General features: G+C 37.1%; 1 protein-coding gene across 4 annotated transcripts in view; it reads left to right on the top strand.

Annotated features, from left to right (window-relative positions):
* Positions 1 to 15671, top strand: part of LOC661046 (uncharacterized protein) — a 110020-nt gene extending 94349 nt beyond the window's left edge. For all 4 annotated transcript variants that reach the window (XM_064356670.1, XM_015980005.2, XM_064356669.1 and 1 more), the window contains 2 exons: positions 832 to 1157; positions 14721 to 15671. In XM_064356670.1, coding sequence (XP_064212740.1) covers positions 832 to 1129 — 298 coding nt within the window. In that variant the 3' untranslated portion in view covers positions 1130 to 1157; positions 14721 to 15671. The remainder of the gene's footprint in view (positions 1 to 831; positions 1158 to 14720) is intronic.
* Positions 15672 to 17169: the final 1498 nt, after the last annotated feature.

The raw sequence follows: 17169 nt of genomic DNA, 5'->3' as shown, positions 1-17169 counted from the left end.
TCCACTTTCAAAGAACTTGAAAGTGGGTTAAAAAGAATGTTTTCTAAATTAATAAGACACAAAGCTGCTACAAACAGCGCGCGCATATTTAAGTATGTGTGCACAAACGTTTAACGCAAATATTTATTTTTTTCAACTAAGGCCTAACTAGCAATTGTTATTCAATTATTGTTACACGATCAGCAGTGTGATTACAGTAATTGCGCCAAAAATTTAAGTGATAATCGTAGAGGACAAAAATAATCACTGCAATATTCGAATAAAATTTCTATGTTTTTGGTTTTCGGCCCCGAATAAATTTCAGTTTGATGCGTATTCTTTAACTGTATCAGCAAGAATTCTAAATAAATTAATTTTTGGTTAGCTCTCTAAAAAAAATTGGGTTAAACTTAGGTAAAACAACCACAGAAAGAAGTGTTATTATATTACGATAAAAAAAACAATATGGCTAACTTTTGACCGTGTGTCTTGTTTTGCTAACATTGGCAATGGTTTTTATTAATTAGGGAGGTTCCACAATTTTTTAAACCGAAAATGTGGTCTATGTTGCAAATTATCCCGGCGCATCCACCATTTTTGCACTTGGCACAATTGATAAAATATTATATACCGATCTAATAATCATTTGCCTTATATTGTTTTGGTGATTATTTAACTTATAAGACATGGGCATTACTTCCTTTATTTTGTTTTTAAAAATCTGTCATGGGAATTACTAGTACTTACGTTGATAAATTATTTTAATCTTGATCGAGCTTAATTTTTTTTGTACATTTTTCTTTTTGTAGACTATCGAAATTTAATGTTACCGTATTCTTAATGGTCCCGCAGGTTGTTTGGAAACTCAGGAGCGTGTTCGGCGTGTGGTCAAATGATCCCAGCTAGTGAATTCGTCATGAGATCTGGAGGACCATCACCGCAGCAACCTGGAGCCCCCCTGCACGTTTTCCACCTGAAATGTTTTGTGTGTAGCAAATGTGGCGCCCCCCTCGTGCAAGGCGACCGCTACTACATGCTTTCAGGAAGTCTCGTTTGTGAACAGGACTGGCACAAATTACTTAAAAGTTCAGCAGCCACACCTACGGTGCGCAAAGGAAAAGTCGGAAGGCCTCGTCGGAGCCGTGACTGAATAGAACCTTACCTTCACGGGGTCCCAGGTAATTACATTTATGTATTTAATGTACGAAAAAAAGATGCAACAGGCAAATTTTCAATTCGCCCAAGAACGCCCATCGGAATTATGGGTGTTATGCCAAAGTTTCCGACAGCTAGGAACCGACAATTTTGTAATTATGGTTTTGCTTAATATGAGGTGTCTGCTTATTGGATAAAGTCGATGCGTGTGCGTGATGAGGCGTTCCGTTTTTATTTTACTTAATTTTCGCCTGAGCAAATTTTAAATTAATTCTGTATAAACGTAAATAGCCCCATTTCCGTCGATTAACAATGTTCTGCTTCGGGCGGGCAATTCTGCAAGTTTTCCCGAGTAGAAATGAGTCTGAAAGCTCTTTAAAGCGCTTGCTTCCATTTGATATTTAAATGCGTTTAAAGTATTGTTTTATGTTATAAATTTAATGCTGCGGAGTAATTATCGATGGTTTCAGGAAGATTACGTTTTAAAACATCCATTAATGGGCTTTATGAAATGTTCTAATTAAAGCAATATCTTGTCTGAATGCTGGTCCGACGCCGCAAGGGCCTAATCCCCTGGAATTTGGTTTTGTTTTCTGTCACGACTGGAAATAATCTGTCATTCGCGTCGTCGATTGTGCAAATTAACCGAATATTGAATTAATTGGCCACCTTGGGTGGGGAGGGGTGGTTTTAATGCAATCATGGACGGCGCCGCATTGTTTCGGCTCGCAGTAATATTCAGCAAACACGAAAATGTCGCATTAGGATGAATTACTATACCGATACGTTAACTGACTGTGTAATGACCTTCAGATAAACCAAGCGAAAAGTGTAATAAATTTAGACCAGCTTACACAATTTGTTAATATTACATTTGACGCACACGAACTGGAACAGCACGCGAGATTTTAACCCGCCACTGTCCACAGGTCGAGATTTAAGTGAGGCCAGGACTTTTTGCATTTCCTCATCCCGAGGAGGTTTGTTTTTATTACCTACGAGAGATTGGAATCTCATTGATTATCCAATCAACGAACTCAAAGTAATAAATTTCTGTTTAGTTTTATCCAATCAATAACTGAAACAGTTATTCACATTTGTGCTTTATTTCGCGCTTACAGCCGTATTATTTGCTAACATTTTCTGACTAGAATTTTTCTGTTTATTGTGTCAATTCACCTCGAAATGAATGATAACAAAATCTGTTAACTTTGTACCTCACTGCAAATTAAAATACAGTAATTTTACCTTTTGCTCTTTTTACTTAAAATTTTTCTTGTTGAAAAGTAGATACATACATGGTATGCCATTTAATAATAAATAATAAGACTAATAATTAGGCATAATGAAATGTGTACATAGATTGTTTGATCACGAGATGTTTAAATTATTTGCAGGTTCCTAAATAAAAAAAAATAAAAAAAAAAGATTTTTTTCTCTAACTTAATGTGTAGACGAAATATCTAAGCTAACACACTTGTATTTATTATATCATTCACTTTTTAAATGAAAAAAAGTCATATTTTCACTCAAAGAAACTCTCAAGTATAGATGAGACTTTTTCTTATTCTTTTATTTTAATTTTATTTTAATTTGACTGAGCTATATGTAGAAATAGAAGAAATATGTTTATTTTCCGCTTCTGTATAACTTCTTTATCGGTTCAAGGCAATTTGCAGTGTTATGGTAGGTATAGAGTTAAAAAAATCCAAAATCTCTAGATTTATTTTTACTTAGAGCAAATATCAAAATTTTGTTTTAAGATTGAGCTTTGAGAATCACTGATTGATTACCGTTTCTTAAAAAATTTGAAAAGTGATCAAATAAAAACCTTGATTAAGTTGTAACACAGGGTGGTCACTTGGGTTTAAAAATAAATTTTCGTAGGAATTAAATGGACTTAATAGGTTGAATACGCGATTTAAATCATGAGCTTGAGCTTTTTGTGCGCCTCGTCTGCCTTTAATTCTTCGGACTATCGGCCGTAAAAAACGCCATTTCAGTCATTAAAAATGTCGAAGCGAAATCAATAGGAAATTTTCAGGCGCTTTAATTACCTCGGCGGCTGAATGGGATATCAATGCAGTTAGTTCTACAACACGGCATTGTTAAAATACCGGCTACTGACATAATGAGCTACTGTTTGTATATTTTATAGTCCTTTTGCCATTTTTAGTCTTGTTCTGTTTTAAAACAACGACCTGTCTAATTAAGGCGGACAGAGTCTCTCTACATAATACGGCGTAATTCTTAACTATCTATAGAAAGATTTAATTATTAATTAAATCAGGGACTGCGCGAGTTAATTAAACCAACTTGGTCAATTATTGACAAGGTACCGACGAAATAAAAAACTCTTGGCACAGGGCACCGAAAGTTTTCCAGTTTCGAACAAACACTTAAGGGCAATTAAAATAACTTCGTTAATTAGCGGTCGCTAAACTTACTCAAATTTATCCAAAGTATAAACTTACACGAAAGCCAACAAAAAATTACAACTTATAATTAATTTGTTCTCTTGACAAAGAATCGAACTAAAAATTTAATTACCACACGACTTTCGCCCCATTTTGCGACAGCTTCGACACAGTGCTTTAATAATGCAATTCAATTACGGCACAATTAATTCAGAAATAATTAGGCAAACACAAAAATCCACCGCTAGGCTGTGAGGATTAAATTATTATTGATTCGAGCGCTTGAAAAATTTGATCCGAACATTAATTACATTCGGATGATTATTATTATTATCAATCGGGAATGTGTTATACACCGATGTGTGCTTCTGCTCCACCGAGCTCCAGTGCTTATTGTACTCGGCAATGTCCAAATAAGTACATACATTCGGTTCATATGGACACGATTTGACCACCAGACTAGCCCTAGGCTAGTATCATGGAATGACGCTCTGAAACAGCTTTTATGTTCTACTCTAAGAGGTGTAATTATAGTTGCTTCCAGGAAACAACCGCACAATTGATAACAATATTAGGTACATGATACAATACCTGCTTGTGCAAGGAAAACAGATTTGCAGTGTTATTTCTGCATATTTCGCTGGCTTCGCAGCTGAAGGAGTCTAATTTTTAATTTACAATCAACTTACATAACTAGTTGTCTTGTAGGTTTATTATTTGAATACTGATAAGTTTTAGAATCAGAATCAACAGAGGAAATCACCATACGTGATTTTTCAGATTAAAATAATTGTGATTAAAATTTCTCTAATATTTTACAAAAAATTGTTTACATTCTAACTTCAATGTTTATATTTTAACTTTTTGAATGGATTTTTGAAGACTAGGCGATAAACCTGGCACTTGCTTGTTATATGTTATATTTAAGTGTGTTATTAATTGAAATATTCCAATTAATTATTAATTAATTAATAATTTTGTAATATATTTTTATTACAATGTATGCAATTTCATTTCGTAAAACTTGATAATAAATAACACTTTTGTCACTTTGTTGGTAATCGGCGATGCCCACACTTTCGATGAAATAATGTCGCGATAAGCAAAAGGTTATTTGGAATCTTAGGTGTAGTTACAAAAGATGGAAACACCTGGTTAATGCGCCCATTACAATTTATTGCACAAATTTGATGCTATTGGTATGTTAAAATACACCTTATAGCAAGTTTCACTCACATTTAGATAAGAATAAAGCGTTAATGGCCTTGCACATGATAAAATATCCATTAAATTTTTGACGCTTGATGTGAATTTGTTTCTGTGAATTTAATGTAGAGGTCATATTTCCGCATGCCTTTCTAACACTTGCTTTTTATTGCATTAAGTTGGAAGCTTTCCGTTTTTGTGAAGGTCTGCAAACTTTGCAATTAAATTTTCAGCGAGTGTGACATTACAAATCGAACTGAAAGTTTTGTATTGTGCCATAGAAACCTCCCACACCGATCTAAACGAGTCTCTATAAATAAAATATCTTGTTAACACAATTTTGTGCGAAACTCTGGCATTAAAATAGATTGACACACCACATGCTGTAATATGTTTAATTTCGTAATGAACCCAGTTTTTATCATTATCCTTCCAAGATTTGATCGTGGTGATTGTTTTTGAAGAGTGTGCACTGATAAAATATTTTCACTTGATGTGAACAGACAAGGGGAGTTTGCATGGTGGGGTTTTACGCAACCTGGTTCGAAATTTATGTTACGCCACTGAATCAATGTATCGCAGTGGTTCTAATTAACTTGGACATTTCTCCCATAAATTTTAAGCCAGACTCCAATTTATGTACGACGCTACCATTGAAATAAAAATGAAACCAGAATAGCATCTATTAATTGACAGAGAATGCCACGAATATCGAAAGTCACCTTCACGTGCCTATTTATTTATTTGTTCATATTTAATTAGCCCGTGCTCGCCTAAATGATTTGCGACCACGTCAGCAATTTGTAAAGGCGCTCCTTTCCAAATAATCACTAATTAGTTGGTTTTATCGCACTTACGTGATCTTCATTCATAAATCAGCCCGCTCCATATTTACATTTATCGTGTTTGATTTATCCCTTGTGTGGCGTAATTTGCGAACGTCGTTTCACATAAGAGTCTAAAATGATTTAGAATCGCGGATATGTCCAGTAATGGTGATGTTGAGATTTACTATTCATCTGACCTCGCCTACTCCTTATTGGGCTCTTTTAAGCTAATTCCTAATGGTCAAGCTTTCACAAAATGATTTAATTGAAGAAGCCCATTTTTCTCCGATGTTTTCGTTCCATCATCACTTATTATGATAAAAGTGTTTTACAGTTGATGGGCACAATCAGCTGATGGAACTTCATCTCTATAACTCTGGAAAATAAAGTTTGTATGGCTTTGCCGAAAACTATCTTTTCTGTGGGGGATTCGCAATTTTGAGTTGTCATTAAAGATGGCGTTTTGTCGTAAAGTTGGGTTTTAATGCCTTATTAGTGATAGATTTATCAGCTAGTACATTGTGAAAATAGGTCTGGAAATATTTGCATAATTTATGCGGTCCATAAAATCGGACGTAAAAGCCAAATTTCCTAATTGGGAAGGAGTTTCAATTCGTGCTTTATGGAGGGTGTGAAGTTTGATATAGGAAAGCGATATCAAGGATTACTTTCCTTGATGAGAAATGAAAATCTAAAACGCATTAAGGAAATTGCCATTGCTTTTAAATTAATGTTAATTGTGCGCTGAATCCATTTCCATTTCAAATTGTTATTGAAATTAATGTACCTTCCCTTCTTTAAGCAAAATTGCCATCAAATATTTATAAGACTAATTCAATTGATTAAATCCTCCCAACCCTTTATCCGGCATAACTCGCCTTTCTTACGATACACCCATCCATTTCGCTGGATTAAGTCACGTAGTAATTAATCCATCGACGATTAAACCCACCGTCTAATCCACTTAGAGCCGAACAATGACGTTTTTTGATTTGGAGCAACGATTTATGATTAAAACACGTCCAGACCGAATTTCGCAGTTAGAGCGTTACACCTTGAGAATAGTTAAAGTAAGTGCTGTTTCCGCAATTGTCTAGGTCCGGATGAGATTCAAGTGTTTTAGATGAATATTAAAACGTAAAGGAATGCATCGAGATGGATTAGGCGAAGAGCTGCTCTTGGATTACTCGTTTCATTAAGTTGAGTGCCACTCTGATATGCGAGTTCTTCCGGATCTACAAAGCTCTCTCTTACTACTACATTCCATTACGGATAAGCTTGCGATGTCTTCATCGAAATATATCAGCCCCATACATCAACATTTTTTCAGTAATTTGAGTGATAATGCGCGGGGACGTCCCAGTAATTACGTAATTCAATTGAAATTTATTGCGTGTTTTACTAACCCGATTTTTCGACAAAGAAATGGTGGATGTGAGTAGTGAGCTGGGGCTGATGGAGCTCAATATTGCATTGGTCTGCAGAGGGTTATTACGTTATCCAATTAAAAAGGTATTCGCGAGGCCTTTTGTGTACCGGCTGTGTGGATGAATTTGTTTGATTATGAGGCAGCTATCAATCTAAAACTAATTAGGTTTCATTTTTAAACAGCTTCCCATAATAGAAGCAGCCCCGATGACTAATTAATTTTTCAACTCGTTCTCTTTCGACCGCAGATTACCCGATTTTTATGATCCAATATGTGTTATATCCTCATCATAACCGTAAAGAAAAGACGGATAAATCGAATGAAGATCAATAAAGTGCCGCTATAGACAGACGAAATGAAAGGCCAAATTGGAACTAAGAAAATAAGGGACGAGGAATCGTCCCCGGCGATACTTGCCCTCTGTCACACTGGACGACGATTCCTATTTTGCAATTGCTCGGTATTGAATTATTCAGAGGCCACAAATTCGATGTAGAAACTGTAGTGACTCGGTATTCCGGAGACGTGTGCACTTTAAAACCCATGCAGGAGATTGTTTTCAGGATTACAATCTTTGCACATAATACGTCACCAGACACCGTCCTGCCGGTGCACCAAATTTATTGCCCTCTAACTAATAAAACGTTTTGATAAAACAGTCACGCCACCTATGGATCCGGCATTAATAGCGCACATCAGATCAACAAAATTATCGGCTGCATACAGTTGCCACCACCATATGAACATTACACCGTTGGTACTACGAGTAGATTTATATTTACAATTCATACTTTTAATTAAAAAAAGTATCACGGGTCGAAGTCTGTTCGAAAAATAATACTAATAAGAGCTAAAGAAGCCACTTTTACTTCTTCTTAATTAATAGAAAGCTTTGCACACTAAAACGTTACTTCGTTTGGAGAGTCTTCAGGAATCAGCGGTACTTTTTTCCTGAAATGGTGTGTGGAGAAAGAATGCGATAAATTGGGTTTTGAATAGTTAAAAGGAGAAAATCTAGTTAATCCCCAATTTTTGCAAATAACTTAAATCGCAGTTAAAATTTCAGATTGCGCGTACATTATTAATATTGTTTTATAAAGTTCGCGCAGGTAGATGGTAGACTTTTCGAACGGTTGTGCTGTCAGTGGATATCTTCCTCTAATTTATTCATGTTTTCATTTACTTTTTAATTAACGTTTCCAGTTCCGGTACTAATCCCTCAATCAACACTTTATCACTGTTGCCGTAAATCGTTCCGTTTCTCTTCCTCATGAAAAATACAACAGTACGAGGCGACATTGTACTATTTATTCTCTTACGTTTCAACTTGTCAATTAATTTTGCATAGGCACGTTTTGTAGCCACCTAGCTGACCTGCGAGGCTGGTCGTTAAGCCACCAGTGGCATTTGAATCCGTAAAGATGATGTATACCTAATGGTGTTATTTTTAATTATGTCGTTGGAGGTATTTTAGTTATTTGAGCGGTTTGCTCGTGCTGGTGATGTTTTGCCGCATAAATATTTCTTTGAGAATAGAGGAGCAATTACAAGCCTTTAGTCCCCACATTGCAGAACAACCATAACTCGGAATTAATTGACGTTGGTTCGGTGGGCAAAAATGGGCGATTTAACAAGACAGATACGATCTGGTGATGGCGGCACATGTAAAACACAAATAGCGCGATTGCAATGCGGTAATGGCAGTATCGAAGAGGAGTCGACAAGGGGCAATTAGGTAAAGTAAGCACAGGGACAAAGACGGAGCACGCCAAGAGATGCAAATGTACATTAGACTAATTGAACATTAGGTGAAATGAACATTTGGACCCCATTAGTGATGAGAAGTAGGAACGTGATTAATTAGCCGGCTTTATAATGGCAGAAAAAAGATCATTTAATTCTAAAATAATAACATTAGACCGGCGGAAATTAAACGAGAACCACGTGTTTTATTCGGCCGTAAAACGATTGGCAATTATGGTGCAACGACAGACAAACCCGGGTCACACCGTGCGCCATAAACCTAATTAGACCTTGTTATTGTTCGGGAGCGGAGCCAGACGCAGCCTCCGAGAGTTTCTTTACTACTGTTTTTAAATTCCGCCCAAAATTTACAGGCCACCGCCGGATGCGGAATGAAAGGCAACAAATCAGTGGCGTAACTGACATTACTTTATTCTTAAACATAACAACAAATATACTGCTATTCGTGATATTAACATAATAGTGTTCGATTGTAAGGAAGGTCTTTTTCTGGATTGGCGCTTTCAGTTTTTTCGTATGCTTGTGTTTGTTTTTCCTCTGGTGGTTACGCCACTGCGACAATACCATGAAATGAAAAACCATGAATCATGTTCCTTGGGGTCTCTTATTAATTCAGGAGAAAGGCGCCGAGGAGGAAGCAGGAGGCTCTAATAGAGGGCTTAAAAACGCGCAATTAATTAGCCCCGTTAAAATTGGCTTCCGAGTGAGTGGCATCGAGACCCTAAGTGCGGTCCATTTAATTCGTCAGAGATGTCTTTGGTGCACAAAGTCTCCGAGATTTATGAATTGCCACCGTCGAGACGTTGCCGCGCTCCGTTATATCAATTTGCCTGTGTATGTTTGGCCGGGCCATAATAAAGGAAAGGGGTAGGCGACGCACCTTACCCCCAGATTGGGCGGGTTAAGCGCCGCGAGGAGCCTCCACATTAATTAGTCCTCGATGCAAGGGAGTCATGAAAGTTTACCAGTTAATTAGGGAAGTCGTACTCCACCGCGGGCACTAGCAATTTGCCTAAATTCGCTCTACATCGGTGGGCTTACTCGAATTGTTGACAGGCCTTCATCGACAGTCCGTGCTTTTTCAAAAACTACCCTCTCTACTTTTTACTCTGCCTAACACTCAGTGCAACTTATGCCACAAACAAAACATTGTGTATTTTGATCAGCATCCAACTTTCAGCTCTAACAAAAAGGATTACTACCAGTAAAAACTATTAAAAATAGTATTAAATAACACTTTATATGTTGTTTCTCGTAATCTGGTAGCTACGTGAAGGTGATCCAAATTGTTTTACCAATCTCAAACTTGACCGACATGTTGATAAAACTCCCTGGTTCAATCTTTCAACATGAAGTGAATATTTACGAACGAAATTGAATAGAGTATGACGTTTACGGAATATATGGCATAACATGACGAGACTTAGGAGTGAAATAAATGTTTCTAGTAATAAAAGTGCCTATTACGATTAGAACTATGTACTACGAAATGTAGGTTAGCAATGTGAAAAACGAAGAAAGGGTAATGAGCACAGAACGAGGAAAGTTATTTGTCTTATTAAAGGAGACTGAATTGCATATGCAGAGGGAGGTTTACCGAGGAACTTGATTCGTGCCCGCTAATCTCCAGAGATCCTAAACCGCCACCATTTACATATGTTTCCTCGCCCCGAACTCCCGCATCTGGAAAGAATCCTGTAGGCTTAGATTTATCAACGCCACTTTCATTGCGAAATAGTTTTGTGCGGCATTGTTTTTTCGTGTCCGTTTTCTGGGTCTGATGCTGTTGATTCGGGAAAAGAGGTCAGAAACGGCTGGAAATTATATTGCTTTCGCGCGTCTGGCCCCAGATAAGGGTATTGCATGTCGGACATAACAAGTGCGGTCTGCAAAGTTCGTTTTAATCATCGTTATCTGCGTTTTGGTGCAGCAGAGTCGTCCGTGTTGAGTTATCGTATTCGGGCAGCAGGAGATGATCCCCTTAAACTCGCAGTCAATCACAGGAAGTGCGCGGCTCGTTGCTTAATTCCGGAAGTAGTCGTGTCGTCTCTCTCGCTCCCTGTTGCGACTCGAGTTAAATAAAAACATTCGACGTCCGACTTCCTAATGGACCAGAACGAGATGCGATATGTTATTATATTTAATCCGGTGTAATTCAATTTGAGGGGCAGTGGCGGCGGCGCAGCCGCCAGCTTGCTCAATTACTACATTCCATTATCTGGACGCTTAGAAATGGGTGTTTAGAGCGAACTTGAGGTGTAAGAGGAACATACACTTTTCTAGCGACGCGGTCTGATTTGCTGCCCCATTTGCATGTTTTTGGAAAGGCGATTTTTTCGTCGCCTCAGTCAGTAAATACAGATACATTCTTTTAACTACCCTTGGCAATTTTTTGCTAAAGCCAAAGTTGTAGATTTGACAAATTGATACAATGCATTGAAACAATAATACCAAGACAAAGCACGTCCATAAAATAAAGATTTGGTGGGACAGGCGTGTTGGTTTGGATGTGAGGCGATGGGCCGGAGGTGGGTGACGGCCTCGTCAAAGTGCGTGAACGGCGATTTAGTTGATTTAATTAAAGAGCGATTCATGTTGTCTCGCGTTTAATGGGGCGTTTAATTTTTGAAATTAATTTGGTCCATTATACGTGTAACGCGTTGAGGGCGATCCGGCCGTAATCTCGTACCTTTGTATGAGCGAGTATAAAAGCGAAACCTGTGTAAATTTCTAAAAACGGTATTCGCTTAATTAGCTGCGAGTCAAAGTTTAATTTTTCATCAAGTTGTTCGCCGGTGCCGGCAAACAGCAAGTGGAAGCGTGGCCGGGGGCGGCGGCTCACTTCATCTTTCTAATCTGAACGCCTAACGTATGCGGCTCGGTCCGGCAGGGCACAAAGAGGGCCACATAAAGGCGTAGGTAATTGGGTCGAGTAATGAATAACTAACAGAGGGGCGCTGACCACCGCCTCCGCCGGTGAATGCGTCCGATTGCCCCCGGAGCTCCGCTAATGGCCGCCCTCGCTGCCCAGAGGGCGCTTCATAATTAAAAGACTGACGTCGACGGGATTACACTACTTTATTTATAGTCACGATCTATATTGCTAATTAACGTTCTCATTTTCAGCTATCAGACCTGTCAGAACGGGCTGTAATTACTCTCGAATCGGTCTTACATAAATCCGGGCCGCTCCGCTCCGGTCTGATCGTTCACCCGCCAGAGCGCAGACCAAACAAACTCGCCATTTATTAGTCGTTCGCACTTTACTATGTCGTTAAACTGCACTTGTATTCTAATGTGAAGTCAATTGGTCACGTTTGTCATCGAAAATAACGGATAAATCACGACGCTTTATGCCGGCGAGACCTCACGTGCCGCCAGTAGCCGCTTTTCCGACTTAAATACATTCATGATTTTACCAACTATCTTCAAAAGCACAAATGAATCATTTTGACCACAGCGGTCTAAGTTTTCGAATTTCGAGGTCTACTACTCTAGATTGTCCAAAATAGTAGGGATTTCCTGAAGTCGTGAATGAAAAAACTTATCTGGAACGCTTTGTATAGTAGTCAGTTTATTGGGGAACAATAGACTGACAATTATTTCAATTTATCTTGAAAAAATAATTTTTTGCTAGCATCTTGTTGTTGTCTTTAGGTATTCATATTTTCTCTATTTTGTGTGCTATCCTTCTAAAACCCATACGTACCTACTTCCCTCAACAAAGCACTGATTTTTTACTGTTCTTAGACAAATACATCTTTCTCAAACTGTATCTTTCTGAATGCCAAATAAATATATATGTTAAACTTTGTCGTTAGACTCCGTTTTCTGTCATCAATCAAAATATTATAGAAAATGACCACAGCATGTAGAAAATAATAACTTGCACAAGACGGATAGGAAATTAGGTTTTTGACTTTGATGTATACGTAATGCTCTTGCAGCTGGCTTCGAGTACGCACAATAAAAACAATTAACAATATGTCTTGGGCAGAGGAGGTCACTTTAATATTCCCAGGGCGAGGGATTAAATATGCGGTATGAGATTTTGGCGAGAGTACAGGGGATCTCTTTAATGTTTTCCTGTTTCTTTTTCTGTACAAATCCAAAAATTATATCAGTATAGAAAATTAAATAGACAATGTTACGAGCAATACTTTTTATGAAACATATTTACAAAAACAAGTCGTAAATGCCTAGCTCACGAGATAGATATCAAGAATTTTTACTTGCTGAATTATTAATTTCCTATAAGTTTAAGTGACTGCATATGAATTATGAAGGTAATTACGAAGTGTGAAATTATAGATAAGTATCAACATCTAGGGCAGGAAGATTAATGTAGTGAAATTAAAATTTGTCACTTGTCATTAACATAACATAATTTAATTAATTATCGAAAAGTAAACTGCAGGAGGAGCGATGTCGAACAAGACGTCGTAACATCGGTTTGGGAGTCAACGTAGCATGAAACATCACTGCGTAATTACACACACCTTGGGTCTTTCAAAGTGGTATCGCTGCTAAATCGAGTAGATTTTGAAAAGCGGAATATTGAAAGCATAAAAATAATTTGCGTATTTATAGCATTGATTGAATCGCGTTGGGTGCACTTTGGAAAATAACTGCCTGTTTGAATAAGACGCCGAGGTGAATGGTATTGAAAGTTTTTATTGATATAATCCTGATGAACCCATGTGAGGTTGTCAGTGGCCCTCATTGCCCATTAGCGAGATTGAACCCTCGCTTTTCCCTGGCCCAACTTCCTGCCCTCCCTCTCATCTTGTTCCCAGCGAAAGAAATTGTTTCCTGTATGCTGGGAAATGAATTAATGCATTCTGAACATACATTATTGATCACTCTTAATGTAAATGCCTCCAACTACCTAATCGTAATTTGTAAATTGAACCACATCGAATTTCAATTAACGGAAAACAACAGAACCGGTTTCTGAAAAATTAAATTGGATCGGAATGGGATTAAAAAGTTCTCTTGTGCAAAAATTGATATTGTTTTATAACACTTTAGTATTTATGGACCATCAGTTCGTTCTCTTTAATAGGAAGAGCGCTTCGCTGCATTTGGGAACACTTGTTATTAGCGTTAGCGAAGCAAGGAAAGCATTTTTGTTGAATTAATTATTTCTAGCGTCACGAGGGGCGGGATCCGTACACGCACGTGCCAGGCTTGAATTAAATATATTTTTATATAATTACATCAAGTGTTTTGTCTTGTTATCATTTCATTAAGAAACGTCGTCCCATGTAATTTGTTAAAATGGAAATTAATTATAAATTAAGCTGATATGACACAAAGGGTTAATATTAGCTAATTCCGCTAAAATTATACATATATCTTTGTTTCTACAAACATTCATTAGCAATTTCGCCGCGTTGTTAATGTCAAGTAGAAACAATTGCAAAGATAATACCCGCTCGGGGTGCAAGAATGGGTAAGAGGCAGAGGCCGAAACAATTTCAATTCGGATTCTCAACGATGTTTACTTTCCATTAGGTACTAAAAGTGTCGATATCGTGCACAAACTGACTAGAATCACTACGCATTAATTTAGATTACTTTGTGCTGAGTACACAACTCACTTTGCGCGCTATCTAGGTAGGCGTTGCTTTCTACACAAGCCTAGACTAGTATGAACACCAAGCCATTATGCTGCCCTCTAATAACAGACGAATAAATTAATTTCGTTAATGAATTTACATAGGCACTCTGGGCGCTTGCGACCGCGATACCGAATTATCTCAGTTTATTCATCTAAACAGCCCCGCGATGACTAATACGCTTTACCACACACAAACTCTTGCGATCTTTTCACAATAAACTTTGTTTTTTTATATTTTTTAAATTTCAACAAATAGAAAAAAAAGAAAGATCTGTTTGGTAGTAATTGGCAGCGTTTAATTTATGCCCAAATTGTTCCAGGTTTGACGCCTCAGCATACATCGATAACACCGGGACACCCCTACCTCCTCCAGAACAGTTTCCTGCCACTGGCTATGATGAATGAAGTCAGGTTTTCCTACGGACAACGAAGCTTCTCCTTGTACAGTGATAACCACGAGTGATCGGTTGCAAGTCTCTTCTGTAAAATAGCGCGTGACAGTCGGACTTCCAGCGAAGCAGTGTACAAATATTGTTAGAAAATCTAGTGTTACTTGAACTTTGTTATACAAGGATTGGTTAAGTCTCAAGCCATCTGTATGACGTAGCTAATGGGACTCAATTCAGTGTACTTAACATGTTGAAGTTTGTTGTAGAGCGCGAATGCGAGCGCCGTGTCAACTACTTTTTTATTGTGTAAATAATTTTAACATAAGGATTGCAATAAGGCGCTGATATTACACGGGAAATAATGGAAAAATGTAAATGATATTTATGTACATCACGTCGACGGATTTCACTTCGAAGGAGGAGAGGTCCAGAGTTTTCCGCAATCTTGCCCCGATCTGAAACTTTGTGATTATATTGTATAAATTATTGTATTATGGTTTTATTTCTCGTTGCTCTTGTTGTTACTAGTTAATATTTTTAATTATTCCTAATTGATATTTGTTTTATTTTATGCACCCGAAGAGAACTGTCGGTTACTTTATGCAGACATTGTTGTTTTTTTCATTTGAAAATTTCTTGTTAAAAGTACTGAAGGAAAACTCCTCCGCTCATACAATGTTTACTTCGTTAAAACTTAAAATTGTGTGCAATAAACCAAAACTCCTGCCCCAAACACTCAGTCACATCTGTAATAAACTTCATCATTCTCACCTTGTTTCACTTTTAATAAAGGTCATACACTGAAATGATTTGCTCAAATATTTCTATATCAAAGTTTTGTTTCATTCTGTGTGCATTCCACAATAAAACGAATTTAATTCATTTTTGGGTTTTATTACCTCGCCATTCTAACTCCCCAGATTAAGATTAAGTTTTTTTTCCACCAAGCAAATCATCATAACTTTTATTGTACAAAAGAAACGATGAGGCAGCCACGTCTTAAAAACTTTCTTATTCAATCAATTACACGAAAACGTGATATCCAATAAATCACCACAATACCCCAACTTTACACATAAAAACCCATACAAAATAATTCAAACGCAGTAATTAACATCAGGCACAGAAAAATCTAATCAAGTCGAAAAATGCATCTTTGGTTCTGATACACAAAAACGAATTAGTAGCTCGCGGATCGATATGACTAATAGCTATCTTGAATTATGAAGCAGTACACTAGACTCAGTATGGGAACTACCGAGTGTTTCACGAAGCAGCACACGCAACGTGCTTAGCATAAGTACAGTATTTAAAATGATTCTCCTACTACATTTATGTACTGAGGACTGCCTTCAGCAGCTCCGTTTAAGGTAAAAGTATGCATTATGAGCGAAATAAATATCGAAATGTCCATAAATTGCAAGTCAATTTCTAGATCATCTATGACTGATCTGATGATACAGAGATCTTATTTCAGAACCAGCCGGAAAAAACTGTAAAGCAATAATAATTGACAAAAGAATAACCAAGAGTTCAGTGTGTTCCCAACAATCTAAACAATGTTTTACCGTTGTAATTTATGATCGATTATTAAATAACAAAATTTTTCAAAAACCTTAAACCAAATAAGCAATATTTAATCATGGACAAGTAGACAAGTAGCAAGTAGCTGTGTATGTGTCTTAGACACTCAGATCAGTGTGACGGCTGCAATTTGCGACTCCCAAATAAATTCGAAATGCGATTGTAATAAAATAATGATTGGACATAACAAATTTATTTTAAAGTTCTTTACAAATGTGATTAGATTTTAAATTTGTATGACGGTGGTAGCTATGCATGAGATGGAAAGTTTACTGCCATATCAGGTCGAAGGTGGTTGAAATGACACAGTAATAAGAGAGAAGCAGCCGCGATGTCTGTGCCCTTGCATGCTTGATTTGTAGTTTAGGACATGTTTTATTTCTTTTTCTGTCATCGGGTTTTATTGTCTTTAAAACACTCTGTCAGTATTCAGAACCTTTCCTTCTTTCTAAAGCCGTATTGAATTTATTACATACGTATAGGCAAGAGACCGATATTATTATTATTATCTAGTACCAAATTAGCAAAAACATTTATACCCACTGGAACTAGTTTTTACTGTATTTAAGCTACCATCACTATTGTTGCGAGGAAAAATTAATTACTGATATCAAAACAAAATTACTTGGCCAACATTTAAATTCTAAATTTAAGTTTAACTTCTAATTAAAAAACAAATTTCTAAAATATCTTTGGCAAAACTCCCGGAATTACTGCCTTTATGTATCCGTTTACACGTCACATTTTTGACACGAACATTCAACACCATGTGTCTGTTTAGTTAGTCCTAGTTGTG

The sequence above is a fragment of the Tribolium castaneum genome, chromosome 5 (genome assembly GCF_031307605.1).
Source record: "Tribolium castaneum strain GA2 chromosome 5, icTriCast1.1, whole genome shotgun sequence".
Classification (NCBI taxonomy): Eukaryota; Metazoa; Arthropoda; class Insecta; order Coleoptera; family Tenebrionidae; genus Tribolium; species Tribolium castaneum.
Note: the sequence above shows the minus strand (reverse complement) of the source record. Positions and strands in the feature narration are given on the sequence as shown.